The sequence below is a fragment of the Coregonus clupeaformis genome, unplaced genomic scaffold (assembly GCF_020615455.1).
Source record: "Coregonus clupeaformis isolate EN_2021a unplaced genomic scaffold, ASM2061545v1 scaf0247, whole genome shotgun sequence".
Lineage (NCBI taxonomy): Eukaryota > Metazoa > Chordata > Actinopteri > Salmoniformes > Salmonidae > Coregonus > Coregonus clupeaformis.
The window spans coordinates 161,083-178,414 of record NW_025533702.1 but is presented as its reverse complement, the minus strand read 5'-3'; the positions used below and the strand labels follow the sequence as shown (position 1 = coordinate 178,414).

At 43.0% G+C, this 17,332-nt stretch overlaps 1 protein-coding gene across 1 annotated transcript; it reads left to right on the top strand.

Annotated features, from left to right (window-relative positions):
• The first annotated feature begins 10,513 nt into the window (after nucleotides 1-10,513).
• On the top strand, nucleotides 10,514-17,052 carry LOC121535005 (B-cell lymphoma 6 protein-like). Its single transcript, XM_041841652.2, has 8 exons — nucleotides 10,514-10,551; nucleotides 13,187-13,358; nucleotides 13,474-13,695; nucleotides 13,872-14,878; nucleotides 14,990-15,157; nucleotides 15,367-15,497; nucleotides 15,627-15,764; nucleotides 16,040-17,052. Exons 1-8 carry the CDS (start codon nucleotides 10,521-10,523, stop codon nucleotides 16,181-16,183), a joined length of 2,013 nt encoding a protein of 670 aa, XP_041697586.1. The 5' UTR covers nucleotides 10,514-10,520; the 3' UTR covers nucleotides 16,184-17,052.
• The last annotated feature ends 280 nt before the right edge of the window (nucleotides 17,053-17,332 follow it).

The window sequence follows — 17,332 nt, the reverse complement described above, 5'->3', positions numbered from 1 at the left end:
GCTTGGTGCGTGGAGCCGGAACGGGCCGGACCGGGCTGACGACTCGCACCCCTGGCTTGGTGCGTGGAGTAGGAACGGGCCGGACCGGGCTGACGATGCGCACCCCTGGCTTGGTGCGTGGAGCAGGGACAGGCCGGACCGGGCTGACGACTCGCACCCCTGGCTTGGTGCGTGGAGTAGGAACGGGCCGGACCGGGCTGACGATGCGCACCCCTGGCTTGGTGCGTGGAGCAGGGACAGGCCGGACCGGGCTGGCGACGCACACCGTAGGCTTGGTGCGTGGAGCAGGGACAGGCCGGACCGGGCTGGCGACGCACACCGTAGGCTTGGTGCGTGGAGCAGGGACAGGCCGGACTGGGCTGGCGACGCACACCGTAGGCTTGGTGCGTGGAGCAGGGACAGGCCGGACTGGGCTGGCGACGCACACCGTAGGCTTGGTGCGTAGAGCAGGGACAAGCCGAACCGGGCTGTGGAGACGGATAGGAGACCTGGAGTGAAGAGCGGCCACAACCCGTCCTGGCTGAATGCCTACCCTCACACACTCTGTGTGAGGCATCCGCACAGGACGTACAGGGCTGTGTACCCGTACTGGCATAACAGCACGTGACACTGGAGCAGGATATCCGGGACCGCGGAGAGGCATTGGAGACCACGAGCGTTGAGCCGGCACACTCCGTCCTGGCTGCATACCCACCTTCGCACGACACGTGCGGGGTGCTCGCACAGGACGTACAGGACTATGCCGGACCACTCGTGGCACAGTACGCCGCTCCGCATACCGCGGAACGTGCCCCGTCCCATGCTGCCATGCCTGAGTATGGGAAGTTGGTTCCGCTCTCCATCCAGGCTCCGCCAACCTGCCTTCTGGCCCCCCTAACCCGGTGGCCTCCTCTCCAAATCGCCCTGTGGCAGCCTCCTGCTGCCCAGCCGCCCATGCCGTGTGCCCCCCCCTAAAATGTTTTGGGGGTTGCCTCTCGTCCGTCCGACGATGACACTGCTGACGCCGCTGCTCCTCTCTCGCCAGGGCCTTAATCCTAGCCCATGGCCCTTTGCCCCCGAGCATGTCCTCCCAGGACCACGATTTGCCCACCTGGGCCATCGCCAACCTCTCCATCTCCTTTCCCGGCGCTTCCTCCCATGTCCAGTCTGCCTGCTCCTGGACACGCTGCTTGGTCCTTGTATGGTGGGATCTTCTGTCACGATCGTCGTCTACAGAGGAGGACCAAGGCGCAGCGTTGCAGGCAAACATACTCTTTATTTAGAGACACGATCAAAACCAACAAAACGATAACGTGACAGTTCACGGTCTAACACAAACAGACTAGAAACAAGATCCCACAAACACTAAGGGAAAACCGACAGTTTAAATATGGCTCCCAATCAGAGACAACCAGCCACAGCTGACACTCGTTGCCTCTGATTGGGAGTCACTCAGGCCAACAAAGAAATAAACAAACTAGAACTCCCAACAAAGAAATACAACACATAGAATGAACACACCCTGGCTCAACATATAGAGTCCCAGAGCCAGGGTGTGACAGATACATTGGAGATAATATAAGGCAAGTATTGGAAACAATAGAACACTATGGAAAATATGCGAAACCAGGCCTGCTATTCATAGCAGACTTCGAAAAGGCATTTGATAAAGTTCGACTGGGGTTTATATATAAATGCCTGGAGCATTTCAATTTTGGAGAATCTCTTATAAAATGGGTCAAAATCATGTATAGTAACCCTAGGTGTAAAATAGTAAATAATGGCTATTTCTCAGAAAGTTTTAAACTGTCAAGAGGAGTGAAACAAGGTTGTCCACTATCGGCATATCTATTTATTGTGGCCATCGAGATGTTAGCTATTAAAATCAGATCCAATAATAATATCAGAGGATTAGAAATACAGGGCTTAAAAACAAAGGTGTCATTGTACGCTGATGATTCATGTTTTCTTTTAAATCCACAACTAGAATCCCTCCACAGCCTCATAGAGGATCTAGATACATTTTCTAACCTCTCTGGATTACAACCAAATTATGACAAATGTACTATATTACGTATTGGATCACTAAAAAATACAATTTTTACATTACCATGTAGTTTACCAATAAAATGGTCTGATGGTGATGTGGATATACTCGAATACATATCCCAAAGGAAATAAATGATCTCACTTCAATACATTTTAATAGAAAGTTAGCGAAAATAGATAAGATCTTACTACCATGGAAAGGAAAATACCTGTCAATTTGTGGAAAAATCACCCTGATTAACTCTTTAGTATTATCCCAGTTTACCTATTTGCTTATGGTCTTGCCTACGCCTAGCGAACAGTTTTTTAAATTATATGAGAAAAAAATATTCAATTTTATTTGGAACGGCAAGCCAGACAAAATGAAAAGAGCATATTTATATAATGAATATGAATTCGGAGGACAGAAATTATTAAATATTAAAGCATTAGACCTATCACTAAAAGCTTCAGTCATACAAAAGTTATACTTAAATCCAAACTGGTTCTCAAGCAAATTAGTAAGATTGTCTCACCCAATGTTCAAGAAAGGCCTTTTTCCCCTTATTCAGATTACAACCACTCACTTTCAGTTATTTGAAAATGAAATAATCTCCCAAATGTCACTATTTCTAAAACAAGCCATAGAAAGTTGGTTGCAATTTCAATTTAATCCTCCAGAAACGACAGAACAAATAATGCAACAAATATTGTGGTTAAATTCAAATATACTAATTGACAAAAAACCTTTCTTTTTTGACAGAATGTTTAAAAAAGGTATAATCTTTGTAAATGATATCATCGGTAGGACTGGTAGAGTTATGTCGCACATGCAGCTGACAAAAACATATGGAAATGTCTGCTCTACCCAAAATTACAACCAAATAATTGCAGCCTTACCGCAAAAGTGGAAGAGGAAAGTGGAAGGGGGAGAAAGTAAGGAACTTGTCTGTCGGCCTTGCATTAAAGAACATAATTGGTTAAGGAAAACTGTGATAAATAAAAAAGTATATCAGTTTCACTTAAGGACCAAAGGATTGACAGCCGTCCCATATAGATTGCAAAATAGTTGGGAAGAGATCTTTGACGTACCGATCCCATGGCATAGTGTTTATGAACTGACACGCAAAACGACACCGGATTCAAAAATTAGAATCTTTCAATTTAAATTATTATACAAAATTCTTGCTACCAATAGAATGTTATTTATATGGGGGATACAATCTTCCCAGCTCTGCAGATTTTGCTGTGAAGAGACAGAATCATTAGATCATTTGTTTTGGTTCTGTCCATTTGTAGCTTGTTTTTGGACACAGGTCCAGGAATGGCTAAAGGATTGCAATACTTACCTGGAACTAACCTTGCAGATAGCATTACTGGGTGATCTGAAAAGTCATAGTCAATCAATCAATAATATAATAATACTTTTAGCAAAAATGTTTATTTTTAATTCACAATCTGTAGAAGCAATGAGAATAGAAAGGTTCAAAACTTTTGTAAAACATCACAGTACGGTTGAAATATATATGGCAAATAGAAATCCTATATGGATGGTGTTAAGAGATAGATGGGAGGTATTGAATAGAGTTGAAGGATGGGACTAATAACAAATAACAACAAATAATAACAAAGATAGCTAATAATGTAAGCATACTGTGTCCATAATAAGTATATAGGTTGTATGTTGGGAGCTTTTGGGAAAGAGCACAGTTAGAAAGATATGGCATATAGAAGCAAACAGGATGGACATCATGAAAATGATCGGAGAGGTTGAGAGTAGAAGAAGTTCAGGAGCAATAAATAAAAAAATATATAATAGAATTATTGTTAAATTAACTCTGTCCATAAGGTGTAGATAGTAAGTATAGACCGGAAGTAGAGGCCTGGGCATTGTTGTTCACTAATTTACTCCAAGTAGGGAAAGGATGGTGGGGTTGAAAAGTAATAAAGGGGAGTATATATATAAAAAATAAAAAATAAAATAAAAAACATGGGGGATTGGAAGTGATGCAGACAATTACATTGATAGAAGATACAATCTATCTGCAATATTAAGCTGATCCATTCCCCCCAAAAAAAAAAAAATAAATATATATTTTAAAAAAAAAATACTAAAAAAAATGACAAAATAAACAATGGAAAAATATATATATATATTTCTTCTGAAACTCGTAAGTCTATTCTTGTTCTGAGAACTGAAGGATTTCTCAGAAAAGGGATCTTGAAGAAGGAAGGCTATCACTCCATTTTGCAACGCCATGCCATACCCTGTGGACACCGCTTGATTGGAGCCAATTTCCTCCTACAACAGGACAATGACCCAAAGCACAGCTCCAAACTATGCAATAACTATTTAGGAAAGAAGCAGTCAGCTGGTATTCTGTCTATAATGGAGTGGCCAGCACAGTCACCAGATCTCAACCCTATTGAGCTGTTGTGGGAGCAGCTTGACCGTATGGTACGTAAGAAGTGCCCATCAAGCCAAACCAACTTGTGGGAGGTGCTTCAGGAAGCATGGGGTGAAATCTCTTCAGATTACCTCAACAAATTGACAACTAGAATGCCAAAGGTCTGCAAGGCTGTAATTGCTGCAAATGGAGGATTCTTTGACGAAAGCAAAGTTTGAAGGACATAATTATTATTTCAATTAAAAATCATTATTTCTAACCTTGTCAATGACTACATTTCCTATTCATTTTGCTATATTTCCTATTCAAACCCATTTCATGTATGTTTTCATGGAAAACAAGGACATTTCTAAGTGGTCCCAAACTTTTGAACAGTAGTGTGAATAGATATGGCATACTTGGGCCATTTTATTGTGTTCTCCAGACCCCCTCAAACATTTTAAGCCATCATTGGGCTGTATGTACCAATTATTTATAGAGATACGGCCATGTGAATCCTGTCCAATATGGCCCCATGGAGCTGGTTGGTGGTCATTTTGGAAAACTATGTATAATCAGCAGTGTAGTGCTGCCAGAGCTTAATGAATTAGTAATCAGTATTCTGCATAACAGCCTGACTATAATAGCACATACTATAAAGTTACTGTAAGACCAAAAACACCATGTCATTTCTTATGAGATTTAAGGATGATTGTGCTGAATGGTCATTTTTTCTTCTCATGATGCGGCCAAAACTAAACAGTGTGCGCCATAGGATAAATGTGCTCTGATGGAAACTATACAGGTAGGCTAGTCTGTAGCTTGTTAATATAATCTGGTCTGAAATCTGCTCTTTACTCACATCCCTCAAGAAGATCTAAATGCATATTCTCATGAAACTGAGTGAGATCAAATGGTTCAGGTTGGCATTCAGCTGCAGCTTGGACATTTCACCTGTAAAACTAGAAATTATCATTCACAATTGACAGTGATAATGGCCTATTTTGAAATGAGGTAGGCCTAATACGGTGAAAATGTAGGATGAGAAATGATGACCTCATTTATTTATTTTGCGCTCCGGCACCTAAAGAAATAGCCGTACACCACTGAGTATAATAAATTACATCTGGAATGGCACTATAGCTAGACATCTTTGTTTAGACTTACTTTTTGTAAAGGCTGAAAGGTCTCATCATAAAAGTATTTAGCTGGACATAGTACATTCCTATGGGATTTTACCTAAAGTGATGTGTACAGGGCAGGTTTCCTGTCATTTTTCTTATAATTTGCAGGAAACAGGTAACATTACAAAGAACATTTCAAATGTTCCTTAAGGTATCTTGTATTACTGTACCAAGTTTGATACTTATATCATAAAGTGGAATGATATCAGGTATATTTGGTTCTTATCCGCTGGACTAAATCTTGTGAAGAGCAATGATTCTGAATCAGCATAAAAGGTTGTCAACTTGTCACAAGCTCAGTAGTAAAGTTGGAGAAATAGCATAGACCTCTCTCTTGAAACACTGTGACCCTGGCCAACAATACATTTGTGATCAAGTCTACTACTGTGTATGTGTATGTAGTGATTAATAATGATTGAACCAGTGATTCTGCATCTGATAGACTGAGTATTGAGTGATTATGAATGGATGCAGTTGTCCTATATTGACTAGAGCCTACAGCCATAATTGAGAGCTGTAGAACAGAACCCAATGCAATCAGCCAAGCATGAGACATCAGCAAAATGTTGTTTTTGTTGATGTTGCCAAATGTTTTGGGTCCTATCTGAAAGTCTCTCTCTCTCTCTCTCTCTCTCTCTCTCTCTCTCTCTCTCTCTCTCTCTCTCTCTCTCTCTCTCTCTCTCTCTCTCTCTCTCTCTCTCTCTCTCTCTCTCTCTCTCTCTCTCTCTCATACACACACACAAAATGTTACTTGATTTAAAGTATACATCGTAGCCTACTAAACAGGGAATTCAAGCAAACCCTATGGGAGAGATAAGTAGGAAAAAGTGTTCCTGTAACTTTTATTATCTGAGACCAAACGTGAACTTAAGGATTTGTGAGCATAAGAGCTCCATTCACAACCATGATGACAAATCACCTGTTGCCAGGCATTTCAAAAGCCATAATCATGAACTAAGTGCCTTACATTATATGAGCATTGAATGGTGAAGGTGCTATATAGGGGAGGAGATAGGGATAAATTATTTCTCCAAAGAGAGACATATTGGAAAGGCTGCTTGGGCACTATTGCCCCAGCAGGTCTCAGCAAGGAATGTTTATTTTCTTCTTTTTTGTAGGCTATAAATAGGTAGGCCGAAAATACCCTGCTGACATTTAGGCTTTATTGTGTTTTTGCAAATATATATTTTGTATTTATTTATTTGATTTTCATGTTTCCCCCCAACAGCTCCCTCTGTTGGGATCTTTTGATTGGGCCAATACTGACTTTGTGAATCTATAATTATGCCCACCTGTGTGTAGCCTGTATTATTGCCATAACATTGATTGCCATTGTGTCACGTCTACTCCTGCTCCTCCCCTCCGGCGTGCGACGTCGCCGGAATACTAACCACCGGTCCTGGGATTTATCATTACGCACACCTGGCATCCATCATCACGCGCACCTACAGATCATTATGATTCACACCTGGACTCCATTACCTTCCTCATTACCTCCCCTTCATCTGTCCCTCCCTTACGTCTAGTCCTCAGTTGGTATTGTTCCTGTGTTTATGCTATATCTCCACTGCAACGCTGTCTCGTTTTATGTTTGTTGTTTTATTAAACGTTTCACCTGCACCTGTTTCTCGACTCTTATGCACACTGAAGGGCTCATACCGCAAATGTTAGTGCGGAAATATAAATATGTTCATTTAAGTTTATTCACCCGAGTGCTCTCCTATTTTGTTTTTATTTTCTAGAGATACACTATATATACAAAAGTATGTAAAAACCCCTTCAATTGAGTGGATTCAGCTATTTCAGCCACACCCGTTGCTGACAGGTGTATAAAATCGAGCACACAGCCATGCATTCTAAATAAACAAACATTGGCAGTAGAATGGCCTTACTGAAGAGCTCAGTGACTTTCAAAGTGGCACCGTCATAGGATGCCACCTTTCAAACAAGTCAGTTCGTCAAATTTCTGCCCTGCTAGAGCTGCCCTGGTCAACTGTAAGTGCTGTAATTGTGAAGTGGAAACGTCTAGGAGCAACAATGGCTCAATGAAGTGGTAGGCCACACAAGCTCACAGAACGGGACCACCGAGTGCTGAAGCGCGTAAAAATCATTGCAACACTCACTACCAAGTTCCAAACTGCCTCTGGAAGCAACGTCAGCACAAGAACTGTTCGCCGGGAGCTTCATGAAATGGGTTTCCATGGCCGAGCAGCCGCATACAAGCCTATGATCAGCATGTGCAATGCCAAACGTTGGGTGGAGTGGTGGATTCTGGAGCAGTGGAAACGCATTCTCTGGAGTGATGAATCACGCTTCACCATCTGGCAGTCCGACGGACAAATCTGGGTTTGGCGGATGCCATGAGAACGCTGCCTGTCCTCGGTTGCAACACTCACTACCGAGTTCCAAACTGCCTCTGGAAGCAACGTCAGCACAATAACTGTTCGTCGGGAGCTTTATGAAATGGGTTTCCATGGCCGAGCAGCCGCACACAAGCCTAAGATCACCATGCGCAATGCCAAGCATCAGCTGGAGTGGTGTAAAGCTTGCCGCCATTGGACTCTGGAGCGCGTTTTCTGGAGTGATGAATCACGCTTCACGTCTAGGAGCAACAATGGCTCAATGAAGTGGTAGGCCACATAAGCTCACAGAACGGGACCACCGAGTGCTGAAGCGCGTGAAAATCATTGCAACACTCACTACCAAGTTCCAAACTGCCTCTGGAAGCAACGGCAGCACAATAACTGTTCGCCGGGAGCTTCATGAAATGGGTTTCCATGGCCGAGCAGACGCACACAAGCCTAAGATCACCATGCGCAATGCCAAGCATCGGCTGGAGTGGTGGACTCTGGAGCAGTGGAAATGCGTTCTCTGGAGTGATGAATCACGCTTCACCATCTGGCAGTCCGACAGACGAATCTGGGTTTGGCAGATGCCAGGAGAACGCTACCTGCCCGAATGCATATTGCCAACTGTAATATTTGGTGGAGGAGGAATAATGGTCTGGGGCTGTTTTTATAGAAATCTTAACACTACAGCATACTATGACATTCTAGACGATTCTGTGCTTCCAACTTTGTGGCAACAGTTTGGGGAAGGCCCTTTCCTGTTTCAGCATGACAAAGCCCCTGTGCACAAAGTGAGGTCCATACAGAAATGGTTTGTCGAGATTGGTGTGGAATAACTTGACTGGCCTGCACAGAGTCCTGACCTCAACCCTATCGAACATCTTGAGGATGAATTGGAACGCCGACTGTGAGCCAGGCCTAATCGCCCAACATCAGTGCCCGACCTCACTAATGCTCTTGTGGCTGAATGAAAGCAAGTCCCTGCAGCAATGTTCCAACATCTAGTGGAAAGCCTTCCCAGAAGAGTGGAGGCTGTTATAGCAGCAAAGGGGGGACCAACTCCATATTAATGCCCATGATTTTGGAATGAGATGTTCGACCAGCAGGTGTCCACATACTTTTGGTCATGTAGTGTAAGTAGGCCTAAGGTTTTGTTTAGCCTACATTTTGCCTGGCACCTGCACTTTATAGGTCAGGCTACTTAAAGCGGCAATCAGCAGTTGAAACAATAACAAAGCCCCACCACTGTTTCGGTAAAAAGCTGGTGGATGGGGCAGGAGAAATGTAACCACTCTCAAATTCATAGACAGAGCTATGTATGAAAGGACTGACCATCCATTTGTTTACATTTACTTAGTTTACAAACATTGGAGTGAATCAAGCCTATTTTGGGGTTCTGATGGGGTACGACAGTTGAACTAACCTCATTAGGCATTTATAAGTTATATTCTTCAAGAATCAATGGGTTCATATCATTAATTTCAAGTCCAAAAAATGGATTTAGCAACTGCAGATTGCCCCTTTAAGTTACATAGATTGAATAGCCTAAACACCTAATGTTGTGGCTCAAGCAGCCTACTGGTCGGGCAGTATGCTATCCTTTAAAGGAATGATCTCATCTTCGTGTCCCAATCTCTTTATTGACTGCGGGTGCAAGGGGATATTGTAAACGAGTCATGTAAAAGTAACAGTAGGCTAAATAAAAAAGGATTCAAGTGTAACATGTTTATTACAAATTATTACAATGTAATAAATAGATCAATCATACAGAGCGGTTCCGCATGATGCCAAGCCTATAGCCATATAGGGCATAAACATTGCTGCCTTTGTAGCACTTGCGCAAGAGTTTTATGTAGGTGGAGATTTCTGTACATATTTTTGCCTATGCTTACTATTAAATTACTACTACCGCAGAGTCGAATCACCTACGACTACAACGTTGGCCATTGTGGTGCTATAGGCTACTTTTTCCTAAAACTAGCGTGCGTTTCCATCAAATATTATAATTGTTTTGTCCCCCACAATGCCAAAATGAATGTAATCACTCCTACTTCCACACAACAGTGCACGGAAAAAAGGTTACAATCCAAAGTGGATAGCTGAAATTGAAGAAGTCTCCAAAACGTAGTCTGAACATGTTTGGCAACATACAGTATTGATGGTAGGGTTGAGCATTATTATTATTTTGTTTAAGCAAGCCACCTATCGCCTGATTTATGGATCAAATCTCTCCACGAAAGACCATGCTCGTGTCCACCCTCGTGAATGAGCTCATATTCTTCGAGGTCTGTATGGAATGGTCAGGTGACCTTGTATTTGGACAGTTCCACTAAAGAGGGAGAATAGAGCAAGAATAAAATAGTTGTCACAGTTAAAATCCATATAACCGTTAATTTTTTTAACTTACTCGATAGTAAATCTTCTCTAATTTATGGCCTAAATAGAATATCCAAATATGTTTCCTGTAATGACAATAAAAAGACACACAGAACACCATGTACCCTCCCCACTGGTTTAGAAATGGTATGGTCCTCTGGTAGAATTCCGAGAATTAAGCCCTTGAGTTTCTTAGAACTGTATTCTCAGAACTGGTGATGCACGAAGTTTCCAGGAAAGTTTTACAAGGTGAATTTTTTTCTCTCATTATTTTACAGTATTATGCTAGAAGTTGCTTGTAGTGGTAGACATTCGTTGTGGCTCATTGGCCTCTATTGATAAACTTTAAATACTTTAACATTCTTTCGATTTTGTATGTTTTCTTTAGTTTTGTGAACAGTAGGGTTTCTTAGACTGCAGTTGCTAGACTTCTTGCTGAAGATTTTACTTGATTCATGGTCAAGTAGTCTAGTATCTCCTCTGCTTGCGAGAGATTCACTCAGAAGTTCGTGGTTCATTCTTTCATTGGGAAACTATTATTTAAAAAAATATTGCCAAGTTATGCTCTCACTTTTTTATCATGTTGGTTTATCAAATATCGAGATATTATCGAGAGATTATATATTAGGCCGAATGTGCAGTTGCTTTATAGCCTTTCCTACTGTACAGAAATGTTACTTTTGGGTGTATATAGTCAGAATGTTTTTGATTGATCAAAGTAATTTTTCCTGGATAGTATGAATTTTATATTCTCAAAAGGATGCATCTTTAATAGTCGTTAAATATCAGTAAACTAAGAGCAAGAACATTCGCGCAACAGTGAGCCTGTCTGGTTGTTAGATCACTGCGTACTACTTTTTAGCTTTGAGCACTGTTCTTTTCTCTCTCTGATGGTGGTTTCACTTCGCTGGTAGACTTCCACTGATGATCTGTCGAATGCTTTTTCGATCAATGCTGAGACTAAACAAAAAACAAAGACCATTTTGATGTAGGCCTACACTCTTGATTTGTTTTAATGGACTGTTATTATCAATAACTGCCTACTCGTTTTGTACTAAATTTACAGGCTCCACTCGTTTGTACTAAATTTACAGGGGGAGCCTCTGCAATGTGTAGTCCTATGTGTACATGCATTTGAGACTCCTAAAATCCCACGACCTATTATACGCATTGCCATATTTCAATTTTCTAGTTTTTTTCCAAGTTAAAATAAATTTGGTATAACCAGTGTTAAATGTCATAGGTTAAACAAGCTGGCTTTCCACGTATAGGCCTATCGAAGAACAGGAAGCGTATTTAGAAGCAACCTAATCTGTGCGCACCCAAGACGGAATGTACTAAATGCGAGACATGTTCCAAGCATGAAGAGAGCATGAGCCGTCCGCATTCATGTGCTTGGCTATAGGTCAAAAGCAAATAGGAAACAGGTTTTCAATGGTTTTAAAGTGTTATTAAAGTGTTTCTAAGTAATGTATAGTGAAATATTTGCAGTAAAATAAAGGTAATAATTTCTAAATGTAAAAATATTATATTTGTAAGTGTTAATAATGTCTATGGTAGGTCTAATAGCAATATGTAATCCAATATTTAGGTACCAACAAATGCCCTAACTTGTTTACTGTAGCCTGTATAAAGTCTACTTTCCCACAACAATCATGGCTTGTCACTATTTTTATGTCATGAACATGAATCCAATGCCTCAGAGTAGCTATAGTTGACATGGTATGTAAGATCTGTAGCCTCCCTCAGAGACGTGGTCCCATTTCCGGCAATGCTTTTTACTTTGTTGGACATTGAAATGGCGCCACCTATTGAGATATTTTTGAGACACACACCAAGTTCAATGGTAATAGGATTATGATGCTACAGTATGTCCTCATATACTGTACACTATATATGCAAAAGTATGTGGACACCCATTCAAATTAGTGCATTTGGCTATTTCAGCCACTCCTGTTCCTGACAGATGTATAAAATCGAGCACACAGCTATGCAATCTCTATAGACAAACATTGGCAGTAGAATGGCCTTACTGAAGAGCTCAGTGACTTTCAACGTGGCACCGTCATAGGATGCCACCTTTCCAACAATTCAGTTTGTCAAATTTCTCACCTGCTAGAGCTGCCCCGGTCAACTGTAAGTGCTGTTATTGTGAAGTGGAAACGTCTAGGAGCAACAACGGCTCAGCCGTGAAGTGGTAGGCCAAACAAGCTCACAGAAAGGGACCGCCGAGTGCTAAAGAGCGTAGCACTTGGGAGCTTCATGAAATGGGTTTCCATGGCCGAGCAGGCGCACACAAGCCTAAGATCACCATGCGCAATGCCAAGCATCGGCTGGAGTGGTGGACTCTGGAGCAGTGGAAATGCGTTATCTGGAGTGATGAATCACGCTTCACCATCTGGCAGTCCGACAGATTAATCTGGTTTTGGCGGATGCCAGGAGAATGCTGCCTGCCCCAGTGCATAGTGCCAACTGTAAAGTTTGGTGGAGGAGGAATAATGGTCTGGGGCTGTTTTTATAGTTCAGGCTAGGCCCCTTAGTTCCAGTGAAAGGAAATCTTAACGCTACAGCATACAATGACATTCTAGATGATTCTGTGCTTCCAACTGTGTGGCAAAACATCTAGTGGAAAGCCTTCCCAGAAGAGTAGAGGCTGGTATAGCAGCAAAGGGGGGACCAACTTCATATTAATGCCCATGATTTTGGAATGAGATATTCGACGAGCAGGTGTCCACATCCTTTTGGTCATGTAGTGTATAATATATGACACATTTCTGACTAGAGCAGCTTTGCTTACTTTATGTTAATGTTCATCGGCAACTCTCACAATCTGAGTTTGGCTGATTGTCCTTTTTTAATACAGCATTTTTCCATGTTTCTCCAGATTCTGACATCATGGCCTCATTGGCAAATGGCTGCATTCAATTCACCCGCCATGCTGGTGATGTACTGCTCAACTTCAACCGACTCCGCAGTAGAAATATCCTGACGGATGTCACTATCCAGATTGACGGTCAGCGCTTCTGCGCTCACAGGACGGTCCTCGTGGCCTGCAGGTACGTTCAAGACCAACTACCTGTTTTTAGGCCAATCGTCCTTCTTGTGCTATGCGATTGCCATTGTGAGAGAAAAAGGCATAAACTTAATGTGATTTTCCATTTCTGTTTATAGTGGGCTCTTTTACTCCATATTTACCGACCCCCTGAAGAGTAACCTGAGTGCCATCAGCCTGGACCCCAAGGTGGACCCTGATGGTTTTGCCATCCTGCTGGACTTCATGTACACCTCCACCCTGACCCTGAAGGACAGCTTGGTTCTGGTTACCATGAACACAGCCTCGTACCTCCAGATGGAACATGTGGTGGATACCTGCCGCAGATTCATCAAGTCCAGGTACGACAAAAATGACATCATTGTTCATCCATTTATACTTGGTAGCCTACTAGTGCCTGGAACTTTTCCTGGTCAGGTCAGTGAATATTCCAGGCCCTATTTTTTTACTTTTTCACATCTGAATAGTATCCGTTTGGAACTAAATAAGTGTTTTTCCTTATTTCCTGGCACTTCAGAGAGCAGTCTGTGAGTCTGCAGAGAGATGAGGTTATGGCCACCCCAATGCGTCTCTCTCAGGACCTCCCTGCTTTCAGGGCTCTGGATGGGTTGGCGACCAGCCCCAGCCACACATCCATATCTCCTCTCAGAGACAGGAGGAGCTACGGCCCCAGTGTGTTCACTGGTATCAATGCTTCGGGTAGCTCCCACCACGTCCACGGAAAACACGTCCCAATGCCCATCAGAAAGCTGCCAGACGGCCTCAATTTCAGTGACCTTCCCAAAGGGGATGCCATTTCTCAGAAACTCTGCTCTCCCGCAAATCGCACAGAGGCCACCACCATCATCCACCACCCTCTTTCATCCCACTCCTCATCCTCCTCCATTATGATCCTCCGCCCTCTCCCCTGCTACAGCCGCCAGTCGGGGTCCTTCATGGGCCTCCAGGGACCTGAACACAGAGGGGCCTCCCCCATGGAGGAGGACAGCATCCAGCCCCCCCAGGCAGACTCCCTCAGCCTGTCCCCAGGCTGCAGCAAAGGGGTGATCTGCAGCCCGCAGAGCCCCCTCCGCTCTGACTGCCAGCCCAACTCCCCCACCGAGTCCAGCGGCTGCAGCAGGAATGCAGCCCTGACCCAGCCCTCTGGCTGCTCCCAGGAGTCCAAGGCCCGCAACTGGAAGAAGTACAAGTTCATCGTGATGAACCAGACCTCCAGGGAGAAGGACGAGGACGAGGCCCAGGGAGTGAGCGTTGAGGCTGGGAACTGCTCCCCTCCTCAGGGCTCCTATGAGACTAGTGGATCAGAGGGACCGATGAAGGACATGCAGGCTGCAGAGATGGTCAACGTGCATGGAGAAGAGATCCTTGTCCCACAGGCCAGCCATCACAACATTAGCCAACTGAGATGCTCCTCGTGTGGTACAGACGCCCCTCAGCACCAGAAGGTGTGTCCCTGCTCCCCTGGCACCTACAGCAGGGAGGACACCAATGAGCTGCACACTGAGTACTCTGACTCAAGCGGTGGTGAGTAGTGTACTTAAATGAATGAGGACACTGCAATAAACGTTGGCACAGTATAGTTACATTCATGCTGTTACACTTTTCATTGACTAAATCTCAATGTTTCTGTTGTAGAGAATGGTTCCAACTTCTGCAACTTCTGTGACTCAAAGTTTGCGGAAGCGGACTCCCTGAAAGGCCACATGCTCCAGGTCCATGCTGACAAGCCATACAAGTGTGACCGATGCCAGGCTGCCTTCCGTTACAAAGGGAACCTCGCCAGCCACAAGACTGTCCACACCGGTAATATTTATGTTACATCTTAAAGGAAAGATTCACCCATTTTGAATGTTATATCGTATTTGTGCATCTCTGAGCGATGTTCCAGGATTCACCTGGTCAGTATGTCATGGAAAGGGCAGGTGTTCCTAATGTGTTGTATACTCAGAGTACATACAAGGTCCTGGATGGTATCAGTGTTTCATGGTTTATTTACACCTCTTGCAATCCAGGAGAGAAACCGTACCGCTGTAACATCTGCGGTGCTCAGTTCAACCGGCCGGCCAACCTCAAGACCCACACCCGCATCCACTCGGGAGAAAAGCCATACAAGTGTGAGACGTGTGGCTCTCGCTTCATACAGGTGAGGAAACAGCTAGGAACTGTGATTCACTCATGAAGGACAGCAATGTCCCAAACTGTATATGTTATTGTATATTTACTTGAATTTATCTCCTACAAATCTAAAGTATCTTATGTATTTTCTTCCTAGGTCGCGCACCTCCGCGCCCACGTGCTGATACATACGGGGGAGAAGCCGTATCCCTGTGAGATCTGTGGGACACACTTCCGCCATCTTCAGACCCTCAAGAGCCACTTACGCATCCACACAGGAGAAAAGCCCTACCATGTAAACACCTTGTCTTTCCATTCACTTGACCCAGTGTGTATCGGCTAAATCGGGACTGGTCCACTTCTTCAATAATCCCTTCCTGGCTTCCTGTGACTGCCTATCAATAGCCTAAACCGAGTATCGCTATATACAACCCAGTGCCTCAGCTTAAATTAAATCAGCTATAGCCTCTGTCCTCCTGCTAACCCTTCATTGAATGTATGAATGAATTCATTTAGAGGCAGTTTCATTAAATTAGTGACACATTGCATTCCGTTCTTTTTCTTCCTTAGTGCGAAAAATGTGACCTCCACTTTCGCCACAAGAGCCAGTTGAGGCTGCATCTCCGGCAGAAGCACGGCGCAGTCACCAACACCAAGGCTCAGTACTGCCGGGCGAACACGGACATGCTCGTTGGCTTGTCCAAGGCCTGCTGAATGGACACTGGGAAGATGGAGTTTGATTGGCTGACAACCGTCTTACGTTGTCGTAGTAACACATCATAGCGTCTTAGTAACACACTGTCAGAGATTGTTGTGTTTGTTGGCACATGGCAGATGGGTTTCCTCCAAATGTGAATATAGAACCATATTTTATAATTCATAGACATTTTACTTTATGTTTGTATATAAGTCAGGTACGTATTGATGATGCAATGTACATTTAGAAAATTTGAGTTTTGGAATATAACTTATTATATCGGGTAATACTTTTTTCCTGAATGTTTTCAGTTGAAGGACGGTGTTCTTTTAGAAGACACTCAAAACTGTTCTTGAAATCCTTAATCATATTGAGAAACACTGTTACATTGGTACAATTCTATTATAGATAAAGTATATGGGGGCATGTTCAGCTGGAGATAAGCTAATGTATTATCCAGTTTGTAGTTTCTTATATCTTGTATATTGTGAATATATAATGTAATATCTATCCAGATTGCCCTCTGCTGGCAGAGTATATGTCTGTAAGTACTAAGGTACATCAGCTTTGTCTTTCTACCTAGTGAAAGTTTGTCATTGCATCTGTCATTTGGTCAAAATAATATATTATCCGACACGGGTACATACACAATGTATTCAAGGTGCCTTACACTAAGTTGTCAGATTTTTTTTCCATTCAGTTCATTACCGCAAAGTCCTACGTCAGCACTTTCTACTGTATTTGTTTTGTACGCTTTTTGTCTCAAGCCCACAAGCTGTAAATACACCAGCTCTCAAGCTACAAGTCCTCAGGAACGTTATCAACATTTGTCTTTGTAAACTGCAGAGCTTTATGTGAAATATAAATAAAGGAATTTCTTATGAAAACATAAGTGTATCTTTTGGTATCATTTGTCAATGTGACAATGCAAATAAGAATGTCTCGAAATATCACATCCTAACATGAACTGTGATATGGATTGATATGTAATAAACTTGATAGTATGTGCGGGGAGACGCAGACATGCATTAACCTGGGGGTAGTGAAACGGGTTAACCATGTATGTTTACAGTGCCTTGCAAAAGTATTCATCCTCCTTGGCGTTTTTCCTATTTTGTTGCATTACAACCTGTAATTTAAATGGATTTTTATTTGGATTTCATATA